The 27,667-nt window shown below is 43.5% G+C and overlaps 1 protein-coding gene across 5 annotated transcripts in view; it reads left to right on the forward strand.

Moving 5' to 3' along the window:
• DPP6 (dipeptidyl peptidase like 6) overlaps nt 1-27,667 on the forward strand; it is a 784,761-nt gene that overhangs the window by 582,350 nt on the left and 174,744 nt on the right. For all 5 annotated transcript variants that reach the window (XM_034759984.1, XM_034759986.1, XM_034759987.1 and 2 more), the window contains one exon: nt 5,729-5,781. In XM_034759984.1, the coding sequence (XP_034615875.1) occupies nt 5,729-5,781 (53 nt within the window). The remainder of the gene's footprint in view (nt 1-5,728; nt 5,782-27,667) is intronic.

The raw sequence follows: 27,667 nt of genomic DNA on the forward strand, positions 1-27,667 counted from the left end.
TCCCGGGCCAATGGGGGTGGTGGGAAGCCACACGGGTAAGGGATGTGTTGGCCGCGGCTTCCCGCCGCCCCCATTGGCCCGGGACAGCGAACCGTGGCCAGTGGGGGCCACGATCGGCCGAACCTGCTGCGTCGGCAGGTAAATAAACTGGCCTGGCCCGCTAGGGTGCTTACCCTGGTGAGTCGCATGCCAAACATTGCCGACCCCTGTGATAGATCCTTGCTAGGTAATGTCTCTTTATGTTGTTCAAGCCAAGATGTGCTGAAAATGAAAGATTCCCACCACTTCCCCAACTTCCTTCTAAAATGTTTTTCCTCTTGTGAACTGCCGATAAATTGGACTTCTGAGTTCAATGACCAGTGGTGCAAGAGTAAGATAATTGATTGCCCTTGGAGGACCCTAGTGAGTTTCATATTTGAGCAGGATTTGGTGATTTACCACGCCTTTGATTTTCCCCTTTTAAACTGGCCCAAAGTCATTCTTAATAAGTAATTTTTCAATTTATAAGGTGATAATTGTGTTTTCAGCTTTGAGTCTCAAGCCTTTCAGTTTGTGCTCCGTGTTTTTCTCGTGGGCAGGTATTACACATACCCTGGAGCCTTGGCGTCTAAGACACTTTCTGATCCTCAGCTACCCTGTTTCTGTTTTGTTTCTGAATCTTTCTAATTAGTGATTCATTTTTCTCTGAAATTTGATTATTTTTCCATCTGTAAAAGCAAATCCCTTGCATGGCAGCAGAGATATCGGAAAATAGATCAGTCTTCTGTCCTTCTCTTCTAACCATTTCCTTTCCGGGAGGTGGTCTGATCTCTTAATTTGGTTTTCTTTCTCTTTATGTTCCTCTTTGGGATATAATTGTATGATGCAAAATCTAAAATCTTCTAGTGGCATTTTTAAAGAAGGTTAGGAAACCTTTAAAATCAGTGATGATAGGAAAGGAAACAACCATTGTATAGCCAGATTCTGGCTGTCTGTGTGTGGCTGTACTGGAAGATAGGAAGAGTGGAAACATACCCATGTTAGGGGCAGCTATGACCTGACTGTGAAGCACAGGAGCAGGGGAAGATGAGCTGTCTGTGTCAGAGTCTGGGAGGAAAAGAGAGCCATGCCCTCCTTTTGACCCTTGGAGCACTATCAGATGCTTCTGGGGCTGTGATGAGTTTTGGGGCAGGAGCAAGAGCTATGGGCTCCCCAGTCCAACACCTCATTTAAACAAGCACTTAACTTTAAATTTAGTTAAAATGAATAGGTGAAGTCAAATCCATGGAACTACTCATGTGCTTAAGCAGCACATGCTTAAGTGCTTTGCTGGCCCAGAGCTTCTATGGAGACATTATAGACACACTACCCTATTCCTCAGTGCTAGGGGCTGAAAGGTGCTTCCCATGCCTTGTGTTCCCCTGGCTCTCCCCACTTACTCCTTATTATGGGAGTTTAGCAAAGTGACTATTCCATTCTTGTATCCTCTTGTGTTTTGCATCCCCAGTATCAGGACCCAGTTCTACTCCTGGGTGGATGCATGTTTGAAATGAAGTCAATGGTTTCAGGGCAGCAGATAGTCAGATCTGTACATCTCTGAATTTTAGATAAAATAATTGCCTTTCAGGCTCATAGGTACTGAATCTGTCTTGTCATTTGGTACCATTGCAAAGAAGGCATGCGACTGTTGCTGTGGGTAATGTGGATGAGAAGTGCAAAAGACCTATGTAGCTGGCCACGGGATGATCAGCCCAATAGAGGGAGATCCTTTGATGGCATAGGTTTGGCACAGTGACTTCTATGCCACCTGCAGCTGGCATAGGGAACATGGCTGAGGATTTTCTGTCGCCTGATCCTCCTCGGGCTCACTGGCAGCAGATATAATATAGAGCAGCTCTTAGCCTGCTCTACTTACACTTGGGAAATGGCCTGGCACATATCCAGACCAGGAGCTAGGGAATAAAATGAGGTTGCTTCAAACCAAGCCCTTTACACACACCCCTATCCTTGGTTGTACTGCAAGCTGCTTGGGTTTAGGCAAGGATCAGGGCCAAGAGCTCCAAAGCTGTGCAACTCCTCAGAGTGCCCCAGGGAAGCAGATAAGTAGCATTATCTTCCCTCTTCCCCTCTTCTCCTTGTATTGGTGCAGAACCTGAGAGACAGAGAGATTTAATGATTTACCAGAAGCCACCAAGCGAGTCTTTGGCACAGTTGGGATTAAAACTAATGAGTTCCTGGCTCTCCCTTTGTCACTCACCTCACTATCCCTCTAATCAAAGTTTAGCCAACTTGTGTGAATGGAGAAGTGAACTGACCACTGGAGGGGAGACGGTTCCCTCATGTCCATGCTGTTAGGAAAGTCTGATACTTATCATCAGAAATTCTTCAGTTGTTCTTTTATTGGAACGTGTAATTTGAACACATAGGAAATAACTTTTAAGAGTTGGCCAGCCACAAAGCCTGAGTCTTTGATTCCAGGTCACTCTGTCCGGTGTTTTGCCCTGTGGGAGACATTTTGGCAGGTAAATAAGAAAATTGCTCCATCAGAAGTCAACAGGAGATATTATATAACTCTAGCCATTCTCCCAGGACTTTGGACTAATTTAGTTCTGATTCTCATACCAAAGAAAGATGCAGCTATTTCATATTGCACCAAGGTATTATATTCTGTCTCTTTTGCATCCCTTTCTATTTTAGGAATATGCCTACCCATGTGTAATCTAAGCAAGTATGGGACAGTGGGAGTAACCAGGGCCATTGGGCCCATGATCTATTAAAGATAAGAAGTGAAGTAGTACAATTAGGACCTGTTCCTGCAAACTTTACTCTTGTAACTAGTCCTTTGATATCAGGGATTCAATGGGATGGCTCACATGAGCAACAGTTGCTGACATGAGTGAGCTTTGTAGGCAAGTCCCCTTCGGAGAGAGCACACCACAGGTAAAGCCAATGTAACATGGTAGACTCATAAGACAGAGAGAGATTGGCCTCTCTCTTTAATGAAAGAAGATCCTGTGTGCATCTGTAAGCGTTGGTCTCAGACCTGAGTGGGGGCGTGATGACAATCAGATAATAAAGCGGTCCTCACAGGAGGCGCAAGCTTGGACATTTGGCCCTCTGTGAGGCTCTTCCCTTTCTGCGGCTCCTGTACGAGCTCCCTTCCACTCCCATTTTCCCGACCCAATCCAGTTTACCCTCTCAATCTCTGTCTCTCTCTGCACTTAACAACCTCTGTGCCTCAGACACTGCTAATTGCTGTAGCGTAGCTCCGTCTAACATGGCTGCCTGTATTCTATAGTAACCACAGGAAAAAGCACTAGCCAATGCCTTTCCCAGCAGTTGCCCTAGCTGTTTGTCTGCCCGCTCCATTAGTCCTCTCCTCTCCTCCTCCTTTGTGTGAGCCTGACAGTGCTCATACTGGTACTTCAACTGTCTTCAGATACATGGGATAGTCCTGTCCTGTTTGAAAACCTGCCAGTGTTAATAAGCAAGAGGGTTATGTTCTAGTCCTGAACTTAATCTGTCTGCCCCATTTTTTCCCCTTCCTAGAGGATTTGGAAGAGTATTTAGTTTCCGAGGCATTTTAAAGATGAACAGTGCTCAGTATTTATGGACCCTGGTAGTTTTAAATACAGGTATGAAGGGAATTATTTTGAAGACAGTTTGGTCTGACTTCACATGAAAAATTTTACAGGACATTTCCAAAATGCTTTCTAGCTTAGCTGTGCCAGGATTTTACTGTATGGCTCCATGCAGCGTTTCTCCTTTGTATTCAGGATTCACTATTCACATTCTTTCCCTTTGGGGAATCATAACAGCTTTATAACTTCAGTAACACTAAAGTAAAACCTAGGGACCTATGCTACCTTCAGATTCACACTGCAGCTCTCCAAGTTTAAACTTTGTGACCTCTGAGGAGACCTCAGCAAACTTAATGGAATTAAGGACTGGGAGGGAAATACAACACTAATTAGCATTGCACCATCTCAGACTGGTGGAGGGGACACGTTCAGCATAAATAAATGCGAACCTGCAGCAAAATCATTTGCATCCCTGAACCTTCTCAGGTGTGTAGTCATGAGGTAGTTGTCTAAGCTACAAGTGATTTTGCATATCTATCAAGTAAATCAGAGATGCAGACTCCTAACACACATTAATAGGATGTGATTTTGTGATACTCCCTGAAGGAGTTTGTGTCTGTAAAGGAATGAATGAATAGAGACAGAAGGTGCAGATTGCCATCTATAACCAATTAGATATCGGTCCGGTGTCAGACCTCCAGCTTTTGGGAGACAGCTCCCTGATGGCTGCTTCCCCCTTGTACTCACTGGCTTTCATGCACTAGCACAAGGCTGCAATGTTTGGGTTGCAGTTGCTACAAAGGAGTGGCTGTGTTGGTAACCCAGTAATCAGTGTGTATTAGGTTTCCCTCTCTGCTCAATCCACAGAAGAGGTGGGTCTGTTAAAGCCACGTGCATGAGGCTAGCTCAAGCTGTAGCAAATCCTCATATCAGCTCTGGAGGTCTCCAGTTCAATCCCTGTTGGGTTAAGCAAGATGTTAGCCCTCACACTTTCACTTTTACAAATTTTACAAAGCTCTTCTATGATTATTGTTTTATTATCTATTTTGTAATGTATATAATGAAACCTACCCTTTTGCCCTAACCTAACTGGCTTTGTCCCATTAATCGCTGTCTACAACGTGAACAAAACAAGGAGCAGGATAAAGAAGAAAGGGAAGGGAAGCAGCTAGATACTGCAGCCAGTTTTTAAACGGATTTCTGCCATTGCTTCTCCTCAATTCTATAGCATCGTCTTGGGTTCTGTGGCCCTGGCTCTGGCATCACAATCAAGCAGATTTAAGTTAGCGCGTGAGGATAGCAATAGGTCTGTGTTATGGTCACATCAAGGCTTCTATCACCCTTAAGGGTAGCTGTTGGTCTGTGGGAATACTCAGGAAATGTTGTACAAGATAATAGGTAACTCCTGGAGAGAATACAGTGATGTTGTGTATGTATACAGGGCTACTATTCAAGAGGTCCCTTTCCATCAACCTAGGACAAAGTTCAAGTGCTTTCCAAGCAATGGTGGAGGCCAAATAAACTAGACATTGAAATCAGAGTGGTATTCCAGATGCCATGGAGTGGTCTATGTGGGTAAATGTTGACTTTTTAATGTGCCCTCACCACGCAGAAAAGCCAGTGAGAGTTGAAGATGCTATTCAGCATCTCTCAGGGTCAAACAGACCTTAAGTCATTGCTGAGCCCACAATCAGTCAGCTTTCCTCTGATGGCTACGAAAGGATGCTGCAGCATTCACTGACATTAGTGAGTTTTATTCCCTGCTTGATTTATGGAGGAATAAAACAGGGAGTCTATACTATATCCCTGCTGTGTCTTGTTATAACCATGTAGCCTGTCTCCAACTGACCAACGTGTCCTCATTAATGATTGTTCTATATTTAGCCATTGCTGGAAGCATGTACCCCTACCTTAATCAAAGACCTGGTAGCCATGGCAACGACACAGAGCATCTGGATGGAGACAGTTTGCCAAACATTTTAACAAGGTGTGAGATGAATATCACACATCACCATTAGGTGAATTAATTTATCGTTCCTTTCCAGTACAGATTACAAAGTATTCATAACAGCTCCCTTGCCATGAAATGCTAGACTTTGCATTGATAAGAGCCCCATTAACATAGATTACATGACTAATCTTGTTTTCTTTTACATTTCATTTTGCAGGTGTATCAGCATTCGTATACGGCATATTATGTCCTCTGCAAAATACCTTTTGGGTAAGCAATAATTCAGTCTTCATTTTAAAACACAGCAATTTAAAATTCTATGACGTAATAGAAGATACAACTAATGGTTTGCCTATAACAATCCAGTGTAGCAGTCTAGCATCCAATGTAGAACAGAACACATAACCTGAAAGAAACAAGAGTAGTCCACTTCCTCCAGAGGGCCTAGTTTTCATGTTGTTGGCTGGAATGTAGTATAAATAGCTGAAAACTGGGAAGTGAACATCAATTTATGTGCTCTGAATATCACACAGGCTACTAGTCACATGTGCAAATTTTTACCAGTAAAAATGGGGAGATACGATAGACCTGTACTTTGCTGTTACTAGAATATTGTAAGTGCAATTCTCAAACTAAAGATCTAGTTTGCTATTTATTGTATTCTTTCTCTGGTTTATTATTCCTATATAGAGTCTCCAAACAGGTGGTAAGTGTTTCGCATACCTATAAGTCAGCTCCTGCAAGGACTTGCAAGTGTGCCTAATGTCATGCTCCTGAATAGTTTCGTTGAAGTCAGTGACACTACACATGGCCTTTACCTAGCAAAGCACTTAAGCACCTGCTTAAGTCCCACTGACTTCAATGGGATTTTTTACTTCATTTGAACTTAAGCATCTGCATGAAATTAAGTATGTGTTTAAGTGCTTTGTTGAATCAGGATCCTGCAAACAGTTAAGCATGTGCATAAATTTTGGCAGGATAAGGGTCAAAGTAGACAAAATGGGAGGAGGAGAAGAGATGTTACATTCCTTTTTGTAAAGTGCTGGATTGCAATATTCTATAGTACCTTTCTCCACATGACGCCCCACTGAAGTCAGTGAGTATTTGATGAATAAGTTACCACCAACCACAAGGAAGGGGGTATCACAATGTGGCCCAAAAATTGGTTTTACATTTTTCAGTATGTTTATCCTACCATATTTTTATATGTAACAGGAAAGTAGAAATACAAAGTATTTATAATTATCTCTTGGAAAGCAATTATTAATATTGTACTTTATATAAAAATTCAAGTGTGAAAGAATTTAGTCATGTCGGCACACATTTTTAAAGGTATTTAGGTGTTGCTATGCTCAGCATGGCAATGCCTAAGCGATTTAGGAGCTTAAATATCATTTTCAAGAGGCATCTAGGTACTCAGCAGTCTAAATCCCATTGACTGCCAGTGCAGTTTAGACTCCTAGATGCCTTTTGAAAATGAGATTTAGGCTCCTAAATCAGTTAAATGTTGTGATGCTGAGTGCAGCAACACCTAAATAACTTTAAAAAGCTGGGCCATAGTTTTCCTGTTAAAGGCCTCTCTGATTTTAGATTTGAAAATAAATTCCTTACTTAAGAACTAAACATGATGTCTGTCTGTCAGACTGAGGTCTGACAGACAGACATCATGTTTAGTTTCTTTAAAACATTGGTAATGTGCAGATGTTGTGTCCAGGAGCTATCTCGGTATATTCCCCCACTTAATTAAAAAAGAGTTCACATTGAGAATTTCTTTCATTGGTATCCAATTAACAGCCAAGAAACATCATTATGCTTTCTTTATAGAAATTCTGTATTCGGCACACATATATATATATAAAATATTAAAATCCCCAAAATGTTAGAAACTCTCTAAATTAACAATTTAGGAATCCAGGCAGTTCCCTACTACCACAGAATCATTCATCATCAACCCCACCAAATTTACATCGCATATTGAATCTTTATTTTGTTCTGTAATGGAACCATGCTGTGGTATGAATACTTTTGATTTCATTTATTTGTTCAGTGCGAAGTGAAGATTCTGAAAGGAATATAGTGCCAGGAAGCACTGAGTTATGTCAGAGTCAGGGCTGGCTCTAGGCACCAACGCTCCAAGCATGTGCTTGGGGAGGCACTTTCCCAGGGGGGGGCACCTCGCTCCCTTTTTTTTTTTTTTTTTTTTGCGTGGGGCGCAAAAAGCCGGGAACCGGCCCTGAGCGGAGGTGAGCTGCAGCGGTGGGGGGTGCGGGGAGGGCCGCAGGAAGTAACCCGGGGGGGGGCGCAGAGGAACTGCCCTCCACAGCCGCAGCTCACCTTCGCTCCGCCTGCTCCCCTGAGTGTGCCGCCACCACTCCACTTCTCCCCTCTCCCTCTTAGGCTTGCCGCGCAAATCAGCTGTTTTGCGGCAAGCCTGGGATTGAGGGGGGAGAAGTGGAGTGGCGGTGGCATGCTCAGGGGAGCAGGCGGAGCGGACGTGAGCTGCAGCGGTGGGGGGTGCAGGGAGGGCTGCAGGAAGTAACCCTGGGGGACGCAGAGGAACCACTCCCCCCACAGCTCACCTCCTCCCCCGAGAGCGCCGCCGCTCCGCTTCTCCTCCCTCCCTCCCAGGCAAGCCTGGGAGGGAGGGGTAGGAGGGGAAATGCAGCGCGCCCAGGGGAGAAGGCGGGGCTGGGGATTTGGGGAAGGAGTTGGAATGGGGCGGGGAAGGGGCAGAATTGGGGCAGGGCCGTGGGGGCGCGGGGAAATTTTTTTGCTTGGGGCGGCAAAAAACTTGGAGCCGGCCCTGGTCAGAGTCCTGTCTGTTTTCTCATACTATGATGTGTTGGTGGAGCAGGAAGATATTTTAATGGAGAGAATTGGTAGGATTGCTCTGTTTGGCGTTATAAAATGTGTTGATTACATAGTGTGGCCAGGTTGTGTAAGTGTATGTAGATCTTGCAAGCTTATATTTTTATCTGTATTGTAGAGCAACTAGCAAGTTGTTGGGTTTTTTCCCCCAGTGGGTAATGTTGCATGATGCAATAGTGGAATAAGTACATTGTAAATGCATCCCTTGAATAGGACTACTGAATGGAAATTTATAATCTAGTAATATATTTGGAATTTTTCATATGATTTAGGAAATTATAATGGGTATAGTTTAAAGGTGATCCCAACTGAGTGGAGTGATAGTGGGCAAGGAAAGATGATGCACAACCCAAAAGCAGTGCTTTCATTTAGAGAACAAAATTCTCAGATCACGCTGGGTGGGGTTGAGGAGGGGAGGCTGTTGGCCTAGCAGACAGACACACACACACACACACACACACACACACACCCTGCCTTAGAGCAAAGTATTTATTTTATTGTATTCCCTTAGATTTGACATTAACGAACAAAGCTCTTGTAAATGCTTTGAGCGCCTTGACAGCAATTAACTTACGATAACCACCCAGCAGCTTTAGTACCAATATGCAAACAAATTAATGTCACTAGCCACCAGCCTTAAATAATCAAATGGAGGTAACCATTTACCTCAGCTTGCAGACAGTAAAAATGACAAATCTCCCGGAAAGCTGTCCAAGAACACCCTCATGTCCTTCCCCCAAAGTCCTGGTAGGCACAGGGCACCCTACTTCTGCTGCAAAAAGAGGCAGCCTGTGTACCCTGTTAGTATGGGCTGCCAACTGGAGGGCTTGGGGCCTGATCATGCTTCCAAGCCAGTGGCCACAGCTTGAGCCTAGGTGGCCACATTAGCTGAGACCCCCAGCCCATCTCAGTCCTTCTCTTTCTAAATTCCACAGAACGTATACCCCATAGGCTGTGCCAGTGTCAGTTTCCCTGAACCGTCTCACCCACCTTCCTCGCCCGCAGCTCTGACCTTTCATAATGAGAGGACTAGGTAGTTCAGCCTTCATGCTCATTCAGCCCTTGCTGCCTCTGCTGGGATTTACTAATCAGGGAGCCAATTAGTGTCACCACTTTTAAAGAATATGACATTAATTCAATTCTCTCCATAAATTGCATTTTTTAAAGGAAATCACTGATTTTTTTGCTGGTTTCCTGCAGATCCTGGTTATGATTGCAACAGAGATGGATCCGAGCCACCAAAGTTTGGCTTTAAATTTGAACTTTCCCCAAGTTCAGGGGTGTTCCAGTTGGGAGCTTAACTTGGGCCTACTTCTAGTTTATAATATACAGTTCAAGTGAAGACACTGGCAAATAGTGTGTGAAATGTCCCGATCTGGTAACCCTTACTCCTATCAGTGCCTTTGGAGAAGTATATCAAACTGTTTGCATGAGTAAGAGAAGCAGGTTTGGGCTCCTGGTGAAGAGTGAGTGATAAATGAGAGCAGAGATAAGCCCCATAGTATCTTATTAAAAACAAAGTATAAGGCTGACGTAGAAAGGAAAATAATCCCGGCAGAGTTTTAAACCCTTCCCTTCCCTTCCCTTCCTATTATCTGAACTTTCCACAGATTCTGTGTAGATTCAGGATAAAAATCCCCAAATTTGCCAAATTTCCCTTCAGATTTCTGTGGCCCACTGGTGTTAAGAAGGTTTTTAGGGTTTTTTTTTAATGAAGGGATTTATTTATGGTCTACAATTGTTCTTATTTTCAAGAGTGAAGGGGTTTTTTGCCCCCCCCCCCCCTTTTTTTTTTTTTTTTTTTAAAGGCTGCTCAACAGAGCTGGAAAAATGGCATCCACTACCTGTACCCCTGTTTTCTTTCTATCAAGTGTCAGAGCAATGAAGCTCATACTGTTCTTGGGTGCCATCTAGTGGATTTGTTACTTCTGTAAAATTTATCAGTTGTTTCATTGGACACCGCTTTGTATCTCATGTTTGCTTTTCTCTTACTGGTGCTGTCAAGATACATGATGGAACTTGCTTGTTACCTGCATTTTAAAATATTTTTGCAAAGCTTCTAGTGCAACATGATGGCTTCGCTTGCCAAGCTGTCATTGGCAACCTGTTGTTATTATTTATTTATTATTTGAGTTGCATTTATTTATTATTTGAGCTCCATTCCTGCACCAGGACCCCATTGTGATAGGCACTATACAAACACAGAACATAAAGACAATCCTGTTTGTTAATTTCTCATCATTGTTCTTTTGTTTACTCATGGGAGCATGAATTCTGCTCACTAGAGTTCCTCAGTGTAATTGATCCTTGCTAGGTAAGCTGGTGCCTGGAGCCGGCCCTGCCGGTACTGCCCAGCCCTGCAGACAAATCTTCCACTGAAATGGAAGAAATGTACGATTTGTGTACGGCCTGCAGGATGAGCACCATATTCTTTAGATAAATTGAAAAAATACCTATCTGCTTGACTCTTCCCCTTGAGAACCACTTGCCAAAGTTTTTGTACTGAACTACATCATATGAATCCCTATTTCTTGTTAGGTTGTATTACATGTTATTAGTGCTCTTGCTGTGTGGTGCCTGTTACTGATTTTACATTATTTAATAAACCAACACAATATTTAATGGGTTGTCTGTTTTTTTTTTTTTTTCTTTTGTTTTGTTTTTTGTCTTTTCCACTGGGGCTCTGCACTGGGACCTTGCACTGAATAATAATAATCTCTTATCTAATGTTTTTCGTCCATAGCTCTCAAAGCACTTTACAAAGCAGGTCAGTATCATTATCCCCGTTTTTCAAATGGGGAAACTGAGGAGGAAGTGACTTGCCTAACCTCACCCAGCAAGACAGTAGCAGATCTGGGACTAGAACCCAGTGCTTCAGAAGGCAGGTTATTGCATGAGTGCCTACCGCACTGACTTCGAGGTCGTTGGTTACGGGCCGCTGTTGAAAACAGCTTACGGCACTAAATGGGCCACAAGTCTATTCTGGTATGGCAGCACCTATGGAAGAGGTAGTGTTTGATTGTTCTTTTACCAAGTACCGGTATCTGCTGCCATCACCGTGGCCTAAAAAAGACACCATTTTCAGTTCTGCTTTGTTTTTAAAATGCCCAAAGTAAAACCTAGCATAAAAAGTACAGCCTGTCAAACTTCCTGCTGTTCATTCGTTTCTGCGCTGATTGTTATCCTTTAGCGCTACTGGTAGGAAAAGATTGCTACTGACCATCAAGCAATGAACCCTCGCCACAATATGTGAGAGTAAAAAAAAAAACCCCAAACAGAATTCCAAATGTGCTTGTAAGGCTCAGACAGGAGGAGATTTAATAGTGATTATATTGTATGTGGAGAGGAGGGAATTGTGCACAACAGCTTCTAGGAAGGATTTATGCTTCTTGCCAGATTTATACTGTGTAACAAGAGGCAGCTGGCAGACCTACCCAAGGAGCAATCTTAGAGCACAGTTATACTCTTCATATCCACACTGTAGAACTCTATTCAATATTCCACACTCATCCCCCACACAGAACTCTGATTAGCATCAAGCGAAGTTCTGTGTGTGGACTAAGTGCCAAAGCTGCAGTAGAGATCCTCACAATGGATAAGAAATAGGAGAATTTTGCTCTTTGTGCTTCAGGGATACATTGTCAAAGCAGTGTGTCTAGATTTCACTGTACAACTCCCACTAATGTTCAAATTCACCCTGTGTCTCTTACACCAGCTATTGATAGTGAACAGGATAGAATAAAATAAAATAAAGCCAGATCAGACTTTGTATGTAGGAAGATGGTTGTCACAAACACACAAGAATCTCATTGCAAAGCAGTAGAGGCTAAAATCTTTCCTGTTGAAGGTCAGCAAGATTTTATCATAACACTTTGTGTCTGTGACAGGAGGAAGAAATGATTTAATATTTAGTCTCATGGCTAAAAGAAATAAAAGTGCTGGGAGTAAAGAGAATTGGGTTCAATTCCTGGCTCTGCCACAGACTTCTTTTGATTTCACCTCTTCCTTTCTGATTGCTACACAATGGCCCATCACTATGGTATTTGAACACTGTGGCAAGTCAAGTAACTTCACTGTGCCTCGGTTTCCCCAACTCTTAAAACAGGGATGATAATGCTGTTTATCGACCATGTAGAGGTGTTGTGAGATTTTATTCATTAATGTTGATAAAGTGCTTTGAGATACTTGGATGGCAAATGCTACAGAAGTGCACAGTACTATTATTATATCTATTTTCAGCTAATCAGATTTTAACTAGAGGAAACGAGTGATTTTTCTCTCTCTCACGTACCTATTCATTGAAGCTGTATAGCTCCTCATACAACTGTATGTAAAAATTTAGCAACGTGAAGTATGTTAAACAAATATGGAACCAAATACCTTTCATTCACTTAGAAAATTCTATGCTCTCCTATCACTGCTACTTTCTTTTCTTCCTCCACTTGCCTAAGTATTGCTGCCATCATTTTTGTTGTATGTATTGTTGTTGTAGCCTGACCTGAAGAAGAGAGGTCTGTGTAAACTTGAAAGCTTCTCTCTGTCACCAACAGAAGTTGGTCAAATAAAATATATCATTTTTGTTGTCTTTTCAATCTAGTGTACACTGTGAGCTCAGGGACCTTTGCCTGCAAAGTTCCATGCACGCCTGTGACTCTATAAATAACAACATCTTCATGTTGCAACAGGCTTATTTTTTATTTTGTTCTTGAGAACAGAAGAATTAGCAGTGATCTCACCCTTTCAGAGGGTAAGCACAGTGTGATAAGGGTCTGATCCAAAGCCCACTGAAGTCAGTGTGAATTTTTCCATTCATTTCAGTGGGCTTTGGACCAGGCCCTGATGGAGATGATGTTGGGCCAATGAACTTGTTTCTATTTTAAATTGATCTGAACCTCAAACTCTACAGGCCATTGCATACTGGCTAAGTTATTACAAGGGTATTTGTTTGTTTTTAAAGCCCATTTTGTTTCCTTTAGTAAGAAAGCGCCAGCCATTTTATCCAACAGAACCCGTGCTTAGGGCAACATCCCCCATCTAGTGACTGCTTTGCAAAAGAGATTCAGATTTGAAATGCAATTCCATTTGGATCTCTGATGTGCACAGTTCGAGGGGAAAACCCTTTCAGCAGATCAACACCGCATCATCTCCTCAGGCGGATTCCCTGTTCATCCCTGGGGGTAGATTGTTTTCTACCATTTGACTTTTAAATGTGAAACATTTTTTCCATCTGTGTGCAGAGCAAATCTTGTCTCATCTGTCTTTTGCTGGGGTCCTTTATAACATGGGCAGGCACCTTAGAAAGATGTATAATAATAATAATAATAATTAATAATAGGCACTGAGTGGGGAATTTGATATTTAGAATGCAGTAATGACTGCTGCAGCTAAAAATAATAATCTTTAATAATTAATAGTTAGGAGCAGATATTAATGGAAAGTGGGGAGCAGCCCAGCAAATCACCTGTCTGCTTTGTCACAAAGGTTAATAGCTTATTGCCTGTCAGCAAACTGACAGTATATTTTTTTAAGTCACTAGACTTAAAATTCTCCTGTGCTATAAGTCTGAACCAGTGCTCATTGATGTCAACGGAAGGACTCCCATTAAATTCCATTCTAGAATGAAATAGACAAAGTTTTAGACTTTCAGACCTAACAAAACTGGAAACTTGTCCCAGCTTTGCTGAGGTTCCTGTGCTTTTTTGGTGAATCTCTTCCATCTTCCCCGAGCCTAGATCTAATCCTCAACCCACACCCAATTCTGCAGGGTATATACTCTTCACCAAACTGGCCAGCACCAACTCTCAGCAGCTTGGGCTGAGTTTCACTCCTTGTTTATACCCAGCATTTTAAACATGGTACAAGGACCACAGTTAGAAACGGAACAATGAGGATAGAGGAAAGTGAGAAGCATTCACCACAAAGCAGGCCACACAAGCTTGTAGAAGCCCTTTCAATTGTTCTGCTTTTCTGTATCTCACATCCTGAAATAGAATAGAAGAGAATGCATGGTGTTTTTCTTTTGTTTTGTTTATTTCTTTAGCTGGGACTTTTTCTTCCTTTGTTTGGAGGTTGGAGGAGCTGCTTTTTTTTGTTTCTTGTTTTGTTTTTGCTGATGTAAAAGATGCTGTGCGATTTTCATGTTACACAGAAGTAAACCAGATGCGTTTCCCCAAGGGTCCCATTTGTGTGCTGGCCCCTATCACACAGTAGATAGACCCTAGAAGCATGAGCTTTGATTAACATTTGCAGCTATGCACGCTGTAGGCTCATAAAGTTGTTAAGCCCATTTAAAATCCGGGTGCATTATTGTTCAATTGTGTAACATGTTGATTTGTGCATAGCACATTGCAAAGCACAAACAAAGGCATGGTGGTCCTTAGAAAAAAATTGCAACCTCGGGGACCAATCGTGCAAGGTTCTGAGCAACTCCCCACTCCCATGGGTTTCAGTGGGGGCTAAGGACGCTAAGCACCTCTCCAAGCTGTGCAGTAATGCATGCAATGATGTTAGTGTGTCTCATGGGCTCTGGTTCCCTTCACTCACCTTCTCCTGGCTACATGGTTCCGTTAGCACCATGCTACTACGGATTCTTCTGGCTGCTGCTGACCCTGGGAGCGGATTCTCTGTGGAAAACATAATATGGTCCCTGGCTCATGAGGCACTTTGAAACTGGAAGTGGGGAATGATACATATCCACACCGGGTCTTCCTTCTCCTCTTCCATACTCCATGGTGGGTGTTCTGTGAGGCCAAGGTCTGTGCCATGGAGTGGGAGGGGAGAAGGAGCAATGGGACATAGAGGTGACTGATCTTCTCCACCATCATATATGTGAGGGGGAGATCGAGGCACAAAGGGTCCTTCCATTTTCCAGGGTTGCGTATGAGGGAGAATCCCCACCATGAGATTTCAGATGCGAAGACTTCCCCTTATACATATATTTCAGGTGTATACATTTCTTTTGTTTGGCAGAATTATAGGGATGGGATAGTATGTTGTTCCTTCTAAATAAGAAATGTGTTTTATAAATCCAGTTTTAAAATTTATCTAAAATCAAGTTAATTGTAGCATTGCCTATCAGTGATCATGTCCCCATTGACAAGAGTCTAGTAATAATGGCTCTTCTAAATGTACATCTTGGATCTTTTGTCTGATGAGTAAACCCATCGTGAGACGATGGCATTTAACAGAAAGGTGTGTTCCACTTCCTTGAAACAAACACATACACACACACACACACTCCAAGATTGCCTCTAGTCCTGTTGACTTGACATGAAAATGAAATCTGAACACAGTCTTAGCTTTCAAAAAGATAGGTAAAATACCAGTCTTGTTTATTCGAAACCCACTAATACAAGGTGATAGATACAGCAGACAACAAACCCAAGAATCAATTTCTTGCCAGAACTGAGGGCCTGATCCTGCTTCCAGTGAATTCAAAGTTTGAGGTAGGGAATACTCATTGATTTTGGTGGAAGCAAGATTAGGTCCTTACTGATTTATCTCAACCATATCTCCTCCGAGATCTTGGTGCCCAGAATGGCTCTCTGCAGGCATTGCCTCCATGTGCTGTAATCTCATTAGATCTTACAAGTCAGTCCAGGGCAGTTGGATGGGAATCTCTAAGGCAGCAGTTCTCAAACAGCTTTTCTTGGTGGTAGGCAGAATTAACCACATCTAGGAACATCTGTAGTGGAGGGAATGAGGTGGGGTAGCAAGCAGTCCAGGGGGGGAAGGGAAAGGGACCAAACCTTTCTCAGTAAAGGTGCTGCACTAGGGAATATGTAGGTGCTGTAGGAAGGTATTGGGGCTTCAATAAGTGGTGCTTTTCGATCTGATTCAATGACCCAGATGATTTTTAGGAGATGCAATGCTGAGGTGTATATTTGAGGTTTGTTGTTCCTAGGATCTTCCAGAGATCACTTCTGAAGTATATAGGTTTTACATCAAGGTCTCTCCAGCCCATTCCCTTCCCATTTTCTTATTTTGGAGGGCTGATCTTCACATTATTATTTATTGTTTGCACTGTGGGAGCACTTAGGAGCCCCAGTCAAGGTCTGGGACCCCTTTGAGCTAGGCACTGTACAAACACAGAACAAAAAGAATGTCCCTGCCCTAAAGAGCATACAGTCTAAGACAAGTGGGAACAGATGGATACAGATAGATGGGGGAGTACAAGTGAACAGTGAGACAGTATTGATCAGTGTGACAGGTAGTGGTGTCAGCACCCCAGCAGCCTGGCCATTATCAAAGATGTTCGTATGCATCGTGACAAAGGAGCTTTTAGAGAAGGGATTTGAAGGTGGAGAATGAAGTAATTTCGTGGATCACCTTGCAAACGTGGGGCAGCATGGGAGAAAGCATGAAGGTGCTTGTTTGAAAAACTAACAAGTGAGCAGTGGAGGCTGACGTCATGGATCAATCAGAGAAGGCACGCGGCTACTGCAAATGTACGGTATCCCTTGTAGTCCTACTTGCTTTAACATTTCTAGCCTCCCTCTCAGGGGAGTCCTTTCAAGGTCTAGGTTTTATTGCTACATCTCAGCTGTTGATCCCTAACCTGAATTATTTGAGATCCTGCTGATTCCAGTGATAGATTCACCTTCTGCCTCATGGAGCCCCAAGACTAGATGGCTGCAAAAACTTAATGGAGTTAAAAGCAATTTTTTCTGACTGGTGTTTAAGTGGCTTATTTTGTCCCTTGGAGGCTGTCACCTCTTCACCATCCCTTTGAGTGGACTAGATATGATTCCAGCAGTGGAAGCAAAAGTTAAAAAAAAAAACCTCTGTCATCTACACTTTCGAGATGTCACATGAGGAGCATGATCATGTCATTATTTTAAAAAGATCCTTTCAGTATCTAAAGACCATTTCCAGCATCTGCAGATGCTTAGAGAAAACTAAAGATTCCAGTCAATGCCTCCATTCCTTCAGACTAGATTACTGTAACTCCTTACCATTTCCCAGTCTCTGCTGGATTTTTAAATCACCTCCAGTATTTGCAGAATTTCACAACAAAGACCATCCTGTGCCATGAATTTTACATCATTCCCAATGGACATTCACTGGCTCCTGCTATGACAGATGATTGATTTTAATGTTGTATTAGCATTTTTGCCAGGTTTTGCCTGGCCTGCTGCCAAATATTACATTGTTGTATGCGTTAGCCACCCAGGCAGACTGTAGTCAGCTAGACCGGTTAGACTCCTTACTTTGTGGCTGAATTTGACTGGGTTGCTGACTCTGTTGAGCAAACTTGTTTTGTTACCTGGAGCTTTTCTGTTTTATGCTCTATGTCTGGAATTCAGTGCCCTGTGGGTAAAATGTGTGGGATCCCTTGTTGTTTTTAAAACCAAACTACAGATCTGCTATATATCTGTACTTGAACCTTTAATGAGTTTGATTTGCTTTCATTGCCTGCATTTTCCTTTGATCACTGAAAAACACTGTTTGTAGCTTACATGAAGTGGGCTATACAATAAAATGTTGGGTTATTTCTCAAGACGTTTTAAATATGTTTGAGTGTGTGTGCTCACATACATTCATGTGCGCACTCACACATGCACGCTTAAAAGAGAAAGAGCCCAAAATATCTCAGGAGTGGTTTCCCAATCTATTTAAGCACTTACATTACAATTCAGGGTGGAGGGTGCCTAGTGCTGCGTCTTCAGAAAGTCTAAGTCAGGAGTAGGCAACCTATGGCACGTGTGCCAAAAGCGGCACACGAGCTGATTCTCAGTGGCACTCACACTGCCCGGGTCCTGGCCACCGGTCCGGGGGGCTCTGCATTTTAATTTAATTTTAAATGAAGCTTCTTAAACATTTTAAAAATCTTATTTACTTTACATACAACAATAGTTCAATTATATATTATAGACTTATAGAAAGAGACCTTCTAAAAATGTTAAAATGTATCACTGGCATGCGGAACCTTAAATTAGAAAGAATAAATGAGGACTCGGCACCCCACTTCTGAAAGGTTGCCGACCCCTGGTCTAAGTCCTTGATTAACTGTTCCAGCATGTCTTTGATTCCCTTCAATATTTTGTTTTCTTCTCTCTCTCTTTCTGTAGATCTGTGTGCCTCCTGGGAAGTGTTTTTCTTTCTGACATCTGTCTCTTCTCCTCCTTTGTGTACATTGAAGTAAACAAGTCATTTAATTGTTTAACAATGTCTTTTCCTTCTGTCAGAAATAACCTTCCCATCTCTTAGAAGATTTGCTTTCTCCCTCAGTCACTACTGTACCTTTGGTTCTTTGTGTACTTGGACACATTTTTAGTTACCATAATCTCTTCTACAATGATTTTTGTGCTCCATCTTGCTTTTCTTATCATACTTCACACATGCTTACCTTTTTAGTCTTCACAGTTCTTTAGAGTCCTCCTGCTTGTACATATCTACCAGTCTGTTTGGAACAATTTAGCAGTCTCTCCTCTAGAGAGACTTAGGCCTAGCATAGCAGAGTTGAAACAAGTCAACTTTGAGGTACATTGGGGATGTTTGAACACCTGCTCCATCTTATATCTGGTTCAAAATAGTGAGTATTGTTCCCTCACTTCCCAAGCACTAAAATCAATCACAAATTTCAGGGACTAAAGAAGAGACAATAAACCTTTAATAGGAATGTCCTCAGTGATTTCCAGGTTTGGAAATGAAGGCGAATGTACAGAGTGTTTGGTTATAGAAAAGGATAGTTTACAATGAAAATAATATAAATGTGTAATGGAAGTGGTTCATTAATAAACATTGTATGAACTAACAGTGCATGAAAACTGCATCCAAAATCACCCATTTTGAAGCCAAAATCCTGTACAAATGAGACCACAAGGGAAGGTTAAAAAAAACTGCAAGGCCTATAAATAGGTAGCTGTGAGAAGCACAAGATCTTCAGAGAGGCCTGGGTGATTGTTATAAGTGATAGTTCTATACTCCTGGGGAAAATACTGCACCGCTGCACGCATGCAGAATTCATGTCCCCTACAGATTTTTTTGTTCCCCACAGAAAATAGATTCTGCCAGCGATTACACCTCTCACCCACCAGGGGCTGATGTGGTGCCAGAAGAGAGGGCAGCAGGCTCAGGGCCTGAGCAGCCAGCCACGGAGAGGGAGGAGGAGAGGCTGCTTTCCTCTCAGCACCCTGCCCATGGGGCGAGGTGAGGAGGCATGGGATATGGGGGAAACAGACAGAGTGGGGCACACGGGGCCGCTGGGAGGTTACATAGACTGGGGTTCAGAAGGGCTAGTGGGGGGGACAGACTGGGGCAGGGGCACAAAGGTAGTGTGGTGACAGAATTGAGCCAGGGGCCTAGTGGGAGTGGTGGTGCATGGACATGTGGGGGTGCAGGGCCACATGGCATCGGGGGGAGGGGAGTGGCTGGGTGCAGGGGCATATGGAGACAACGGGGTGAGAGGTTCAGGGACACATAGGAACAGAGGAGGGAGATGGCTGAGTGGGGGTGCAGGGACACATGGGGATGGGGGCAGATGTGCCTGACTGAATGGGAGAGGCTAGTGGTCAGCCAGGATCTGCATGGGGGAGGCTCCCCAACTCCCTAAAAATCCTGCTCTCCTCCTCAAAAAAACCCTATTCCATACTTCTCCCACCCCAACCCAACAACCCTCCAGGTTCACTCCCAGGCTTCTTCACAGCAATTTACTTCACTCTCCCTCAGCTCCTCTGTTATCCCTGACTCCCACAAGCCTTTGCACTGCTTTTGAGCTGTGCGGGGAATAAGTTTCTATATTGTAGTTGAAATAAATTACTACTCATAGTTCTGTCTAGTAAAGAATCTATTTGTCAAAAAACATTTCCTGAATCTTTTTGTGTTGTCTGTATTGTTACAGACATACTTGCTGACAGGTATTTTGAAATAAATTACCAAAATAATTGAAACTGGCATGATTATATTGTGTTATTTTGACAAAAATAGTCAGAATTTTGCAGAATTGTAGAATATTGGGTGCAGAATTTTTAAATTTTTTGGTGCAAAATTCTCCCAGAAGTAAGTTCTAGAAGACGATACACAAGGGATTGGAGACAGGAAGTATCTGAGAGAGTGGCTTCCACTCAGGTATCTAAAAATTAGGGAATGCCACTGCAGTTTCAGGTGAAAGTTTAGCCCCAGCTGAGGGGATTCTGACATTGGTACAACATCCAAGAAACCCAGGAGAGAATCAGAAAGGGCTGGGTGAGTCTAAGGAGTGTTTTATAGGGATTCAAATAGGAAAACAAAGCTGAAAATACTTTGAAGATTATATAACAGCTTTTCCAGTGAAGTAAAAATAAAGAATTGTAGCCAGTTCCACTTGCAAATGTCATGGGTAGAATTTCATCTTTTTCCTGCGGATATTTTAACACTGGGCTTCGACCCACATGGACTGCAACACACACTTCTTCATCTCACAGCCATCCACCCTTGCATTGTGCTCCTGAAAGGGAGAGTGAGAGAAGAACCCAGGATTTTTCATACTTCTCTTGGAGGGCAGTGTGACAGATTTTCATTACCAATCTGTCTGGGCCCATAGTTGATCAGGCTGGGACCACAGGATCTTTTTGGGGAGGAGATGATGAGGCACACCACGTGTCTGAATTTTAAAGCTTTATTGATAAAATAATAAAATAACAGAGAGTGCAGGGAACACTCCCACATCACTTAGGGGAAGAAAGAAAGCATTAGAGCCCCAAGCCCTAACCCACTTTCGTATTCACACATGCCCGACCCACAGCTGGCCAGGCCTGGGTGTAAAGTAAGAAGAAGAGGGGGAGGTTCTTGCCCTGGGCCCAGTCGTCGGGGGAATCAGCTGTAATCTCCAAATTGCTCCAGCTCTCAGGAGAGTTTTAAATCCTGGGTTCCTTTGGGGCTGTTGTCATCCAGGGCCCCCTGTGCCTGGTGCTCTTTGTACCATTCCCAATCGGCTTACTGTGGCCTTCTCGGCTGCCCAAAACACATCGGCTTCGGATAATTTGTTTTTCCTTCTGTTGGCCTTCACCGTCGCCACCTCATTCACTCTGTTTTCGCTGCTATCTTTGCAGCTCTGGACTTTGTTTTCTTCTTTGCTGGTCTCGCTGGCCTGCAGGTGCAGGTCTGTGTAGTTGGATTTTTGTTTTCACGGCCGCTCAGGCAATTTTCAAGTCCCTGTCTTTCTCGGCTGTCAGCCAAGTCTCGACTGCGAGCAGTGTCCTTGGGTGGCAGCCAGCGTCTTATCTTTGAACTGAGCTTGTTAGCTGCACCGTTCTCTGCTCTTTTCTTTTTCTTCTCCCCCTTTTAGGCCTCTTGTGACCTACAAAGAAACCTTCCACTCTCCACTCACACACTTTTAACCCTCCCCAAAATGCTTTGCGATGCTTGCAACAGCGTTAGCAATATACAGTGCTGATCTGCCTTCCCAGGGGGACTCCCTACGGGGAGGGGCCATTGGGGTGTGACAGCAGCTTCTGCAGGGTAAGGTGGTGCGGCGAGGAACAGACTCAGTGGGCAGGTGCAGCTGGAGTCCCTATGCTCCTCAGAGCCTGATTTCAAAAGAGTGTATCCCCATAACTCCCCTGGAAGTCAAAGGGGTGCTGAGGGTGCTCAGCACTTCTGAAAATCAGGCCTAGCAGAGGGCAGCGACTGCTCCCTTCTGGCTCCCCTTGGGCAGGCATTAGCTCAAAGAGGATAAGGAGAAGGTGGAGCCAGGGCTCTGCCCCCCCACACACACACACTGCCCAGCACAGCTGGACTGGCACACAATGGGAGGCAGTATGTTGTATCCTTGTAGGGTGATGTAGCCCTGGGCGGGCCCCCTCTGCACACCTACCTGAGGCAGAATCCCCCCACTCCCCCGAGGTCCTCCTGAGGTCATGTGACTTCACCTCACTCCCAGTGCAGACCACTGATTGCTGACTGAACCCTTCAGTTCAAAGCTGGCTAAGGCTGTAGTGCCTTTATGATGGATGCTTGGGCCTTAATAGGGCAGGACATTCCTGTCATTCCCTTTTGTTTCGCACTAAAGCACACCACACAGGTGTTTATAGTCCTTCCCCTGTTTTCCTTGACCAAATCCTGAGCAGTGTCACCCCTCAGAGCATAACGGGGATGCTGCAGGGGATGGTCCTATCTGAGAGAGAGAGAGCAGCATTAAAACCGAAAACAGAATTATCAGGAGCAACTCAAACTGCAAGAGGAAAATGTTTAGGGGTGGATATTTATCAGTCTGTCAGTGTGCACCTGTAATTCTTATCCTAGTAATGGGAAATCCATGCACCCCTTGAAGGCAGAAAAATAGGGCCAGCTTAGAGAAGGTCTGCACTTTTGCCAGTGTGTATCGTGTAGACACTCCATGCCCAGCTAGCATGGGTATAAATAGCAATGTAGACGGTGAGGTGCAGGATAGATGAGTAAAGTGCCCCACACACCTGAACTCTAGGGTGTATTCCCTGCACAGCTCTCTACACATCCAAGCGGTGCCTCCCCCATCTAAACAGCTATTTTTAGCAGTGTAGTGTCCCGCTGCCTCCCCACTGAGAGGCTCCAGCAGTGGGGAAAGGCTCTGGCAGGGGGAGGCAGCAGGAACAAGCTCTAACAGTTCCCTACTGCTGGAGCATTTCAGTGGGGTGGGGAAAGGCTCTGGCAGCTTCCCCCCCCCCGCTGCCAGAGCCTTTTTCAGGTGTAGTGAAAATCTCCAGCAGCAGGAAGCTGCCGGAGCTTTTCCCTGCTGCCTCCCTGCTCTGGAGTCTTTCACTGCTGAGTGAGGCTACACACTGCAGTAAGTGTGAACACAGCCTGCCTTCCACTGCGGCGTGTAGCTGCTTGTACCCTACACACCACCGCGAGTGTAGACAGGCTTTTAGAGAGGAGAGGAGGGATGGTCCAGTCGCTACAGTGCTAGTCTGGGATTAAGGAGACCACCACTCCACCAATGCCTTCCTGAATAACTTTGGGCAAGTCACTTTATGCCTTAGTTCCCCATCTGTAAAATGGCATAATAGCCTTTCCCTATCTCACAGGTGTGGTGTGAGGCACTCAGATATTACAGTAATGGGATCCAACTGCCTAAGAGAGAGTTTCAGATGAGCTCAGGATCAGAGTTGCAGGTGCTTGGCACCCACAGTTGGGGCTGGATTTTCAAAATGGCTGCGGAGCTCTTCTAAAGATCTGGCCCATGCTGTGCTCCTCCATGCTGTGGCGACACACTGCACTGAGCAAGCTATTGCTCTCTGGTTTGTAGCACTGAAAACAGTGACTTTGAGCGCATGGCTTCTTAAATCCTGCAGCCGCACAGTATAATATGCTGTCCGTTATCTTTGCAGTTGGCAGCACAAGGTTTGGAAGTGAATAAGTGCAACTGCAGCAATGTTTTTGCTGCTTTTTAAACCCCACAAACATCAGATTGTCGCAGCTCATCTACACAAGTTAGGAGCTAGTTCAGTGGATAACATTCTTTTGTCTTTAAAAATAGGTGTGAGAGAAAGAGGATGACTCTTGCTGCTTCGTCACTAGCAGAGCACCTTTCTGGTAGAGTGAATTGGTGGTCTTGTCCTTCTGTGTTGTGTTACCCCTTGTCAGTTACCAAAGTTTGTTTATGCTGCAGTTCTCATTGTAATAGAGTTTAGCTCTCCTGAAAGATGACACCGTGAGCAGAACTGACATGACTTGTCTTTTATTGATCTGAATTATTGGCTATAATTGATATTCATGTCCCTCAGCTCCACGTGCTTTCTTTGATGTGTTACTGGTTTGAATTCTTGTAGTTTGTCCAATCTGTTCATTTGAGGGGAATATTTCAGTATTATAATATTTTACTTGTCTTATTGGCACAGGTGAAAAATTGGCCTAAATAATTTGTGTAACAAGTAGTTGAAGTGTGTTTTTCCTCTCAGTAAATCACAATACAATTTCTCATAATTTATCAGCCTGCTACATTTCTGCCACACAAAGAGGCTACTCGCTGTTGAGGTAACCAAAATGACTAACCACATTGCTGGAATTTTGACAGAAATGGCCGGCTAGTGGCTTAGGCATAAAGTACATGTAACCCTAGAATTAATCATAAACAGCTGTGAAGTTGTTCCATTGTGGTGACTGGGAGCTTTGTGACTGATTTTAATGGGAACAGAGAGCACTCAGGATAGAGTGAGTCATTTACTTGCTCCCCAGCTCATATCTTTCAAAAGCAACTAACGACTACAATAAGCCCTTTACAACCAAACCTTGTGGGATGGAAGCAGAATTTGTACTGCTCCTGAAGCAGCTCCAGGAGACATTATGTCTTTGGAGGACACAGGCCGTACGAATGCCACTGGGGTAATGCATGCTATGCCGGAGCAGCAAATGTTATGCACCTTTTAAAAATGAGTGCAGTGGATTAATAGCTTTCTTTGACAGTGTAACAAGCTTTGTGGATAGGGGGAAGCGGTAGATGTGGTATACGGGCAGTCCTTGGAATTACAACACAATTGGTTCCTGAAAATTGCGTCGTAAGTCGAAACATCGTAACTCGGGACCGCAATCCACTCCGATTCAGAAATGTCGTAAGTCCTGTTTGTCATAAGTCGAACGTCGTAAAGTCAAGGACTGCCTGTATCTTGACTTCAGTAAGGCTTTTCGTACTGTCTCACATGACCTTCTCATAAACTAACTAGGGAAATACAACCTAGATGAAGCTACTATAAGCTGGGTGCATAATTGGTTGGAAAACCGTTCCTGGGGAGTAGTTATCAGTGGTTCACAGTCAAGCTGGAAGGGCATCTCAAGTGGGATCTGGCAGGGATCAGTTCTGCATCCGGTTCTGTTCAGTATCTTCATCAACCATTGAATCGTAGGACTGGAAGGGGCCTCAAGAGACCCAGGATTTAGATAATGGCACAGAGAGTACACTTATAAAGTTTGTGGATGGTACCAAGCTGGGAGGGGTTGCAAGTGCTTTGGAGGATAGGATTAAAATTCAAAATGATCTGAACAAACTGGAGAAAAGGTCTGAAGTAAATAGGATGAAATTCAATGAGAACAAATTCAAAGTACTCCACTTAGGAAGGAACAATCAGTTGCACACATATAAAATGGGGAATGACTGCCTAGGAAGGAGTACTATGGAAAGGGATCTGGGGGGAAGAGTGAATAACAAGCTAAATATGAGTCAACAATGTAACACTGTTGGGGAAAAAAAGCAAACATTCTGCGATGTATTATCAGGAGTGTTGTAAGCAAGACACGAGAAGTAATTCTTCTGCTCTACTCCACACTCATTAGGCCTCAACTGGAGTATTGTGTCCAGTTCTGGGCGCCACATTTCAGGCAAGATGTGGACAAATTGGAGAAAGTCCAAAGAGCAATAAAAATTATTAAAGTTCTAGAAAACATGACCTATGAGGCAAGATTTAAAAATCATGGTTTGTTTAGTCCGGAGAAGAGAAGACTGAGAGAGGACATGATAACAGTTTTCAAGTACATAAAAGGATGTTACAAGGAGGAGAGAAAAATGTTCTCCTTAACCACTGAGGATAGGACAAGAAACAATGGGCTTAAATTGCAGCAAGGGAGGTTTAGATTGGACTTAGGAGAAACTTCCTTACTGTCAGGATAGTTAAACTCTGGAAAAAATTGCCTAGGGAGTTTGTGGAATCTCCATCACTGGAGATTTTTAAGAGCAGGTTAGACAAACACCTGTCAGGGATGGTCTAGATAATACTTAGTCTTGCCATGAGTGCAGGGGACTGGACTAGATGACCTCTCGAGGTCCCTTCCAGTCCTACGATTCTATGATTCTATGTGCTTCCTCAAGCACTAGGCCACCAGTGCATGTGGCAAAGGGCAAGACTACGGCCTTGGTTACAGCCACATTCTATCATGCCCCATTTGCGGGTCCTGCATTTCTTGCACTGTGAAAGCCCCTGGTTTTAGCTGTCCTCTGGACAGGTGCGCAAGGGAAGGGCTCACTCTACCCTCATTTGTACACCCATGCAAGAACAGGCAGAACCTAGCTGTACATATCTTTGTTTGTTGCCAGTATCTCTAGGCCCCAGTACTGCAAACGTTCCACTGAGAGAACACCCAGAGAGGAAAGGAAGTTTTTGGCTAATTACAAAGAGCAAGATCAGGCCCTTATATATAGCATCAGCCACAAAATATAATGCATGTGAACTTACTGTGTTTTCCAGGCTAAAAGGGAAAAGGGCACACATTTTTAGACATAATTGGATTTAACTGGTGGTGTCTAATTATTGCCTTTCATTTCATTGTATTGTAAAAGAGGCAAGATAAAACAATGTGCTTACGGAAGGAATAAAAGTCATACAAGTGAAAGAAGAGAGGCAGTATGGTCTAGTGGTAGAGCACTGAATTGAGACTAAGGACACCTGGCTTCTATTCCCACCTCTACCACTGGGCTACTGTGTGACCTTAGGCAAGTCACTCCTCTGCTCTGTGCCTCAGTTTTCCCATCTATAAAATGGCAGTAATGATACTGACCTCCTTTGAAAAGCACTTTGAGAGCTACTGTGAATAACACTATATGAAAGCTTTATTAATATTCTTATTTATAGACTTGTTATATAAATAAAAAGGGTTGTAATAGCGCTTCAAAATATCAAAAATAATTATTTGCATTGAGTATAAGCACCATCAAAACAATGGGAGACAGCATGATGCCTATGATGTGACAAGATGACATTATGCAGCACTGACATTTACAGAAGCGCACTATTTTTGATTGCATTTGCCATGTTCACTGGTGGTGTTCTCTAAAACAAAGGTAACGGATGAAGGAACAGGAAAAGCATTTCAATTTTATTTTTAACAGATTGAGATTCAGTATTATTAATAACAGCTTTTCCTCTGAAAGCCAAGTGTATGCGCTAGTAATAGAGATGCCAAAGTTCCCTGCCATCATGTTCAAAACGAAATTATCAGGCAGAAAAGCCATGGGGTGAAGAAGATGAAATTATATTATCTCATGGCAGTGTGTTTCAGAACTGTAATTATTGTTTGTCATTTGTAGATATCACAAGTGTTGATAAATACAATTACACCTCTAACTCAATATAACGCTGTCCTCGGGAGCCAAAAAATCTTACTGAGTTATAGGTGAAACCGCGTTATATCGAACTTGCTTTGATCCACCAGAGAGCGCAGCTCCGCCCCCACAGAGCACTGCTTTACCGCGTTATATCCGAATTTGTGTTATATTGGGTCGCGTTATATCAGGGTAGAGGTGTATTTTGTTTGCCTTCCCTTGACTAATACTTAAGGCTTAGGCTAGTCATTAGTAGAACTAATGTATTTCAGTCTTGTATTAGTGAGAAGAGGTATTTGT

This window comes from Trachemys scripta, chromosome 2, assembly GCF_013100865.1.
Source record: "Trachemys scripta elegans isolate TJP31775 chromosome 2, CAS_Tse_1.0, whole genome shotgun sequence".
Classification (NCBI taxonomy): Eukaryota; Metazoa; Chordata; order Testudines; family Emydidae; genus Trachemys; species Trachemys scripta.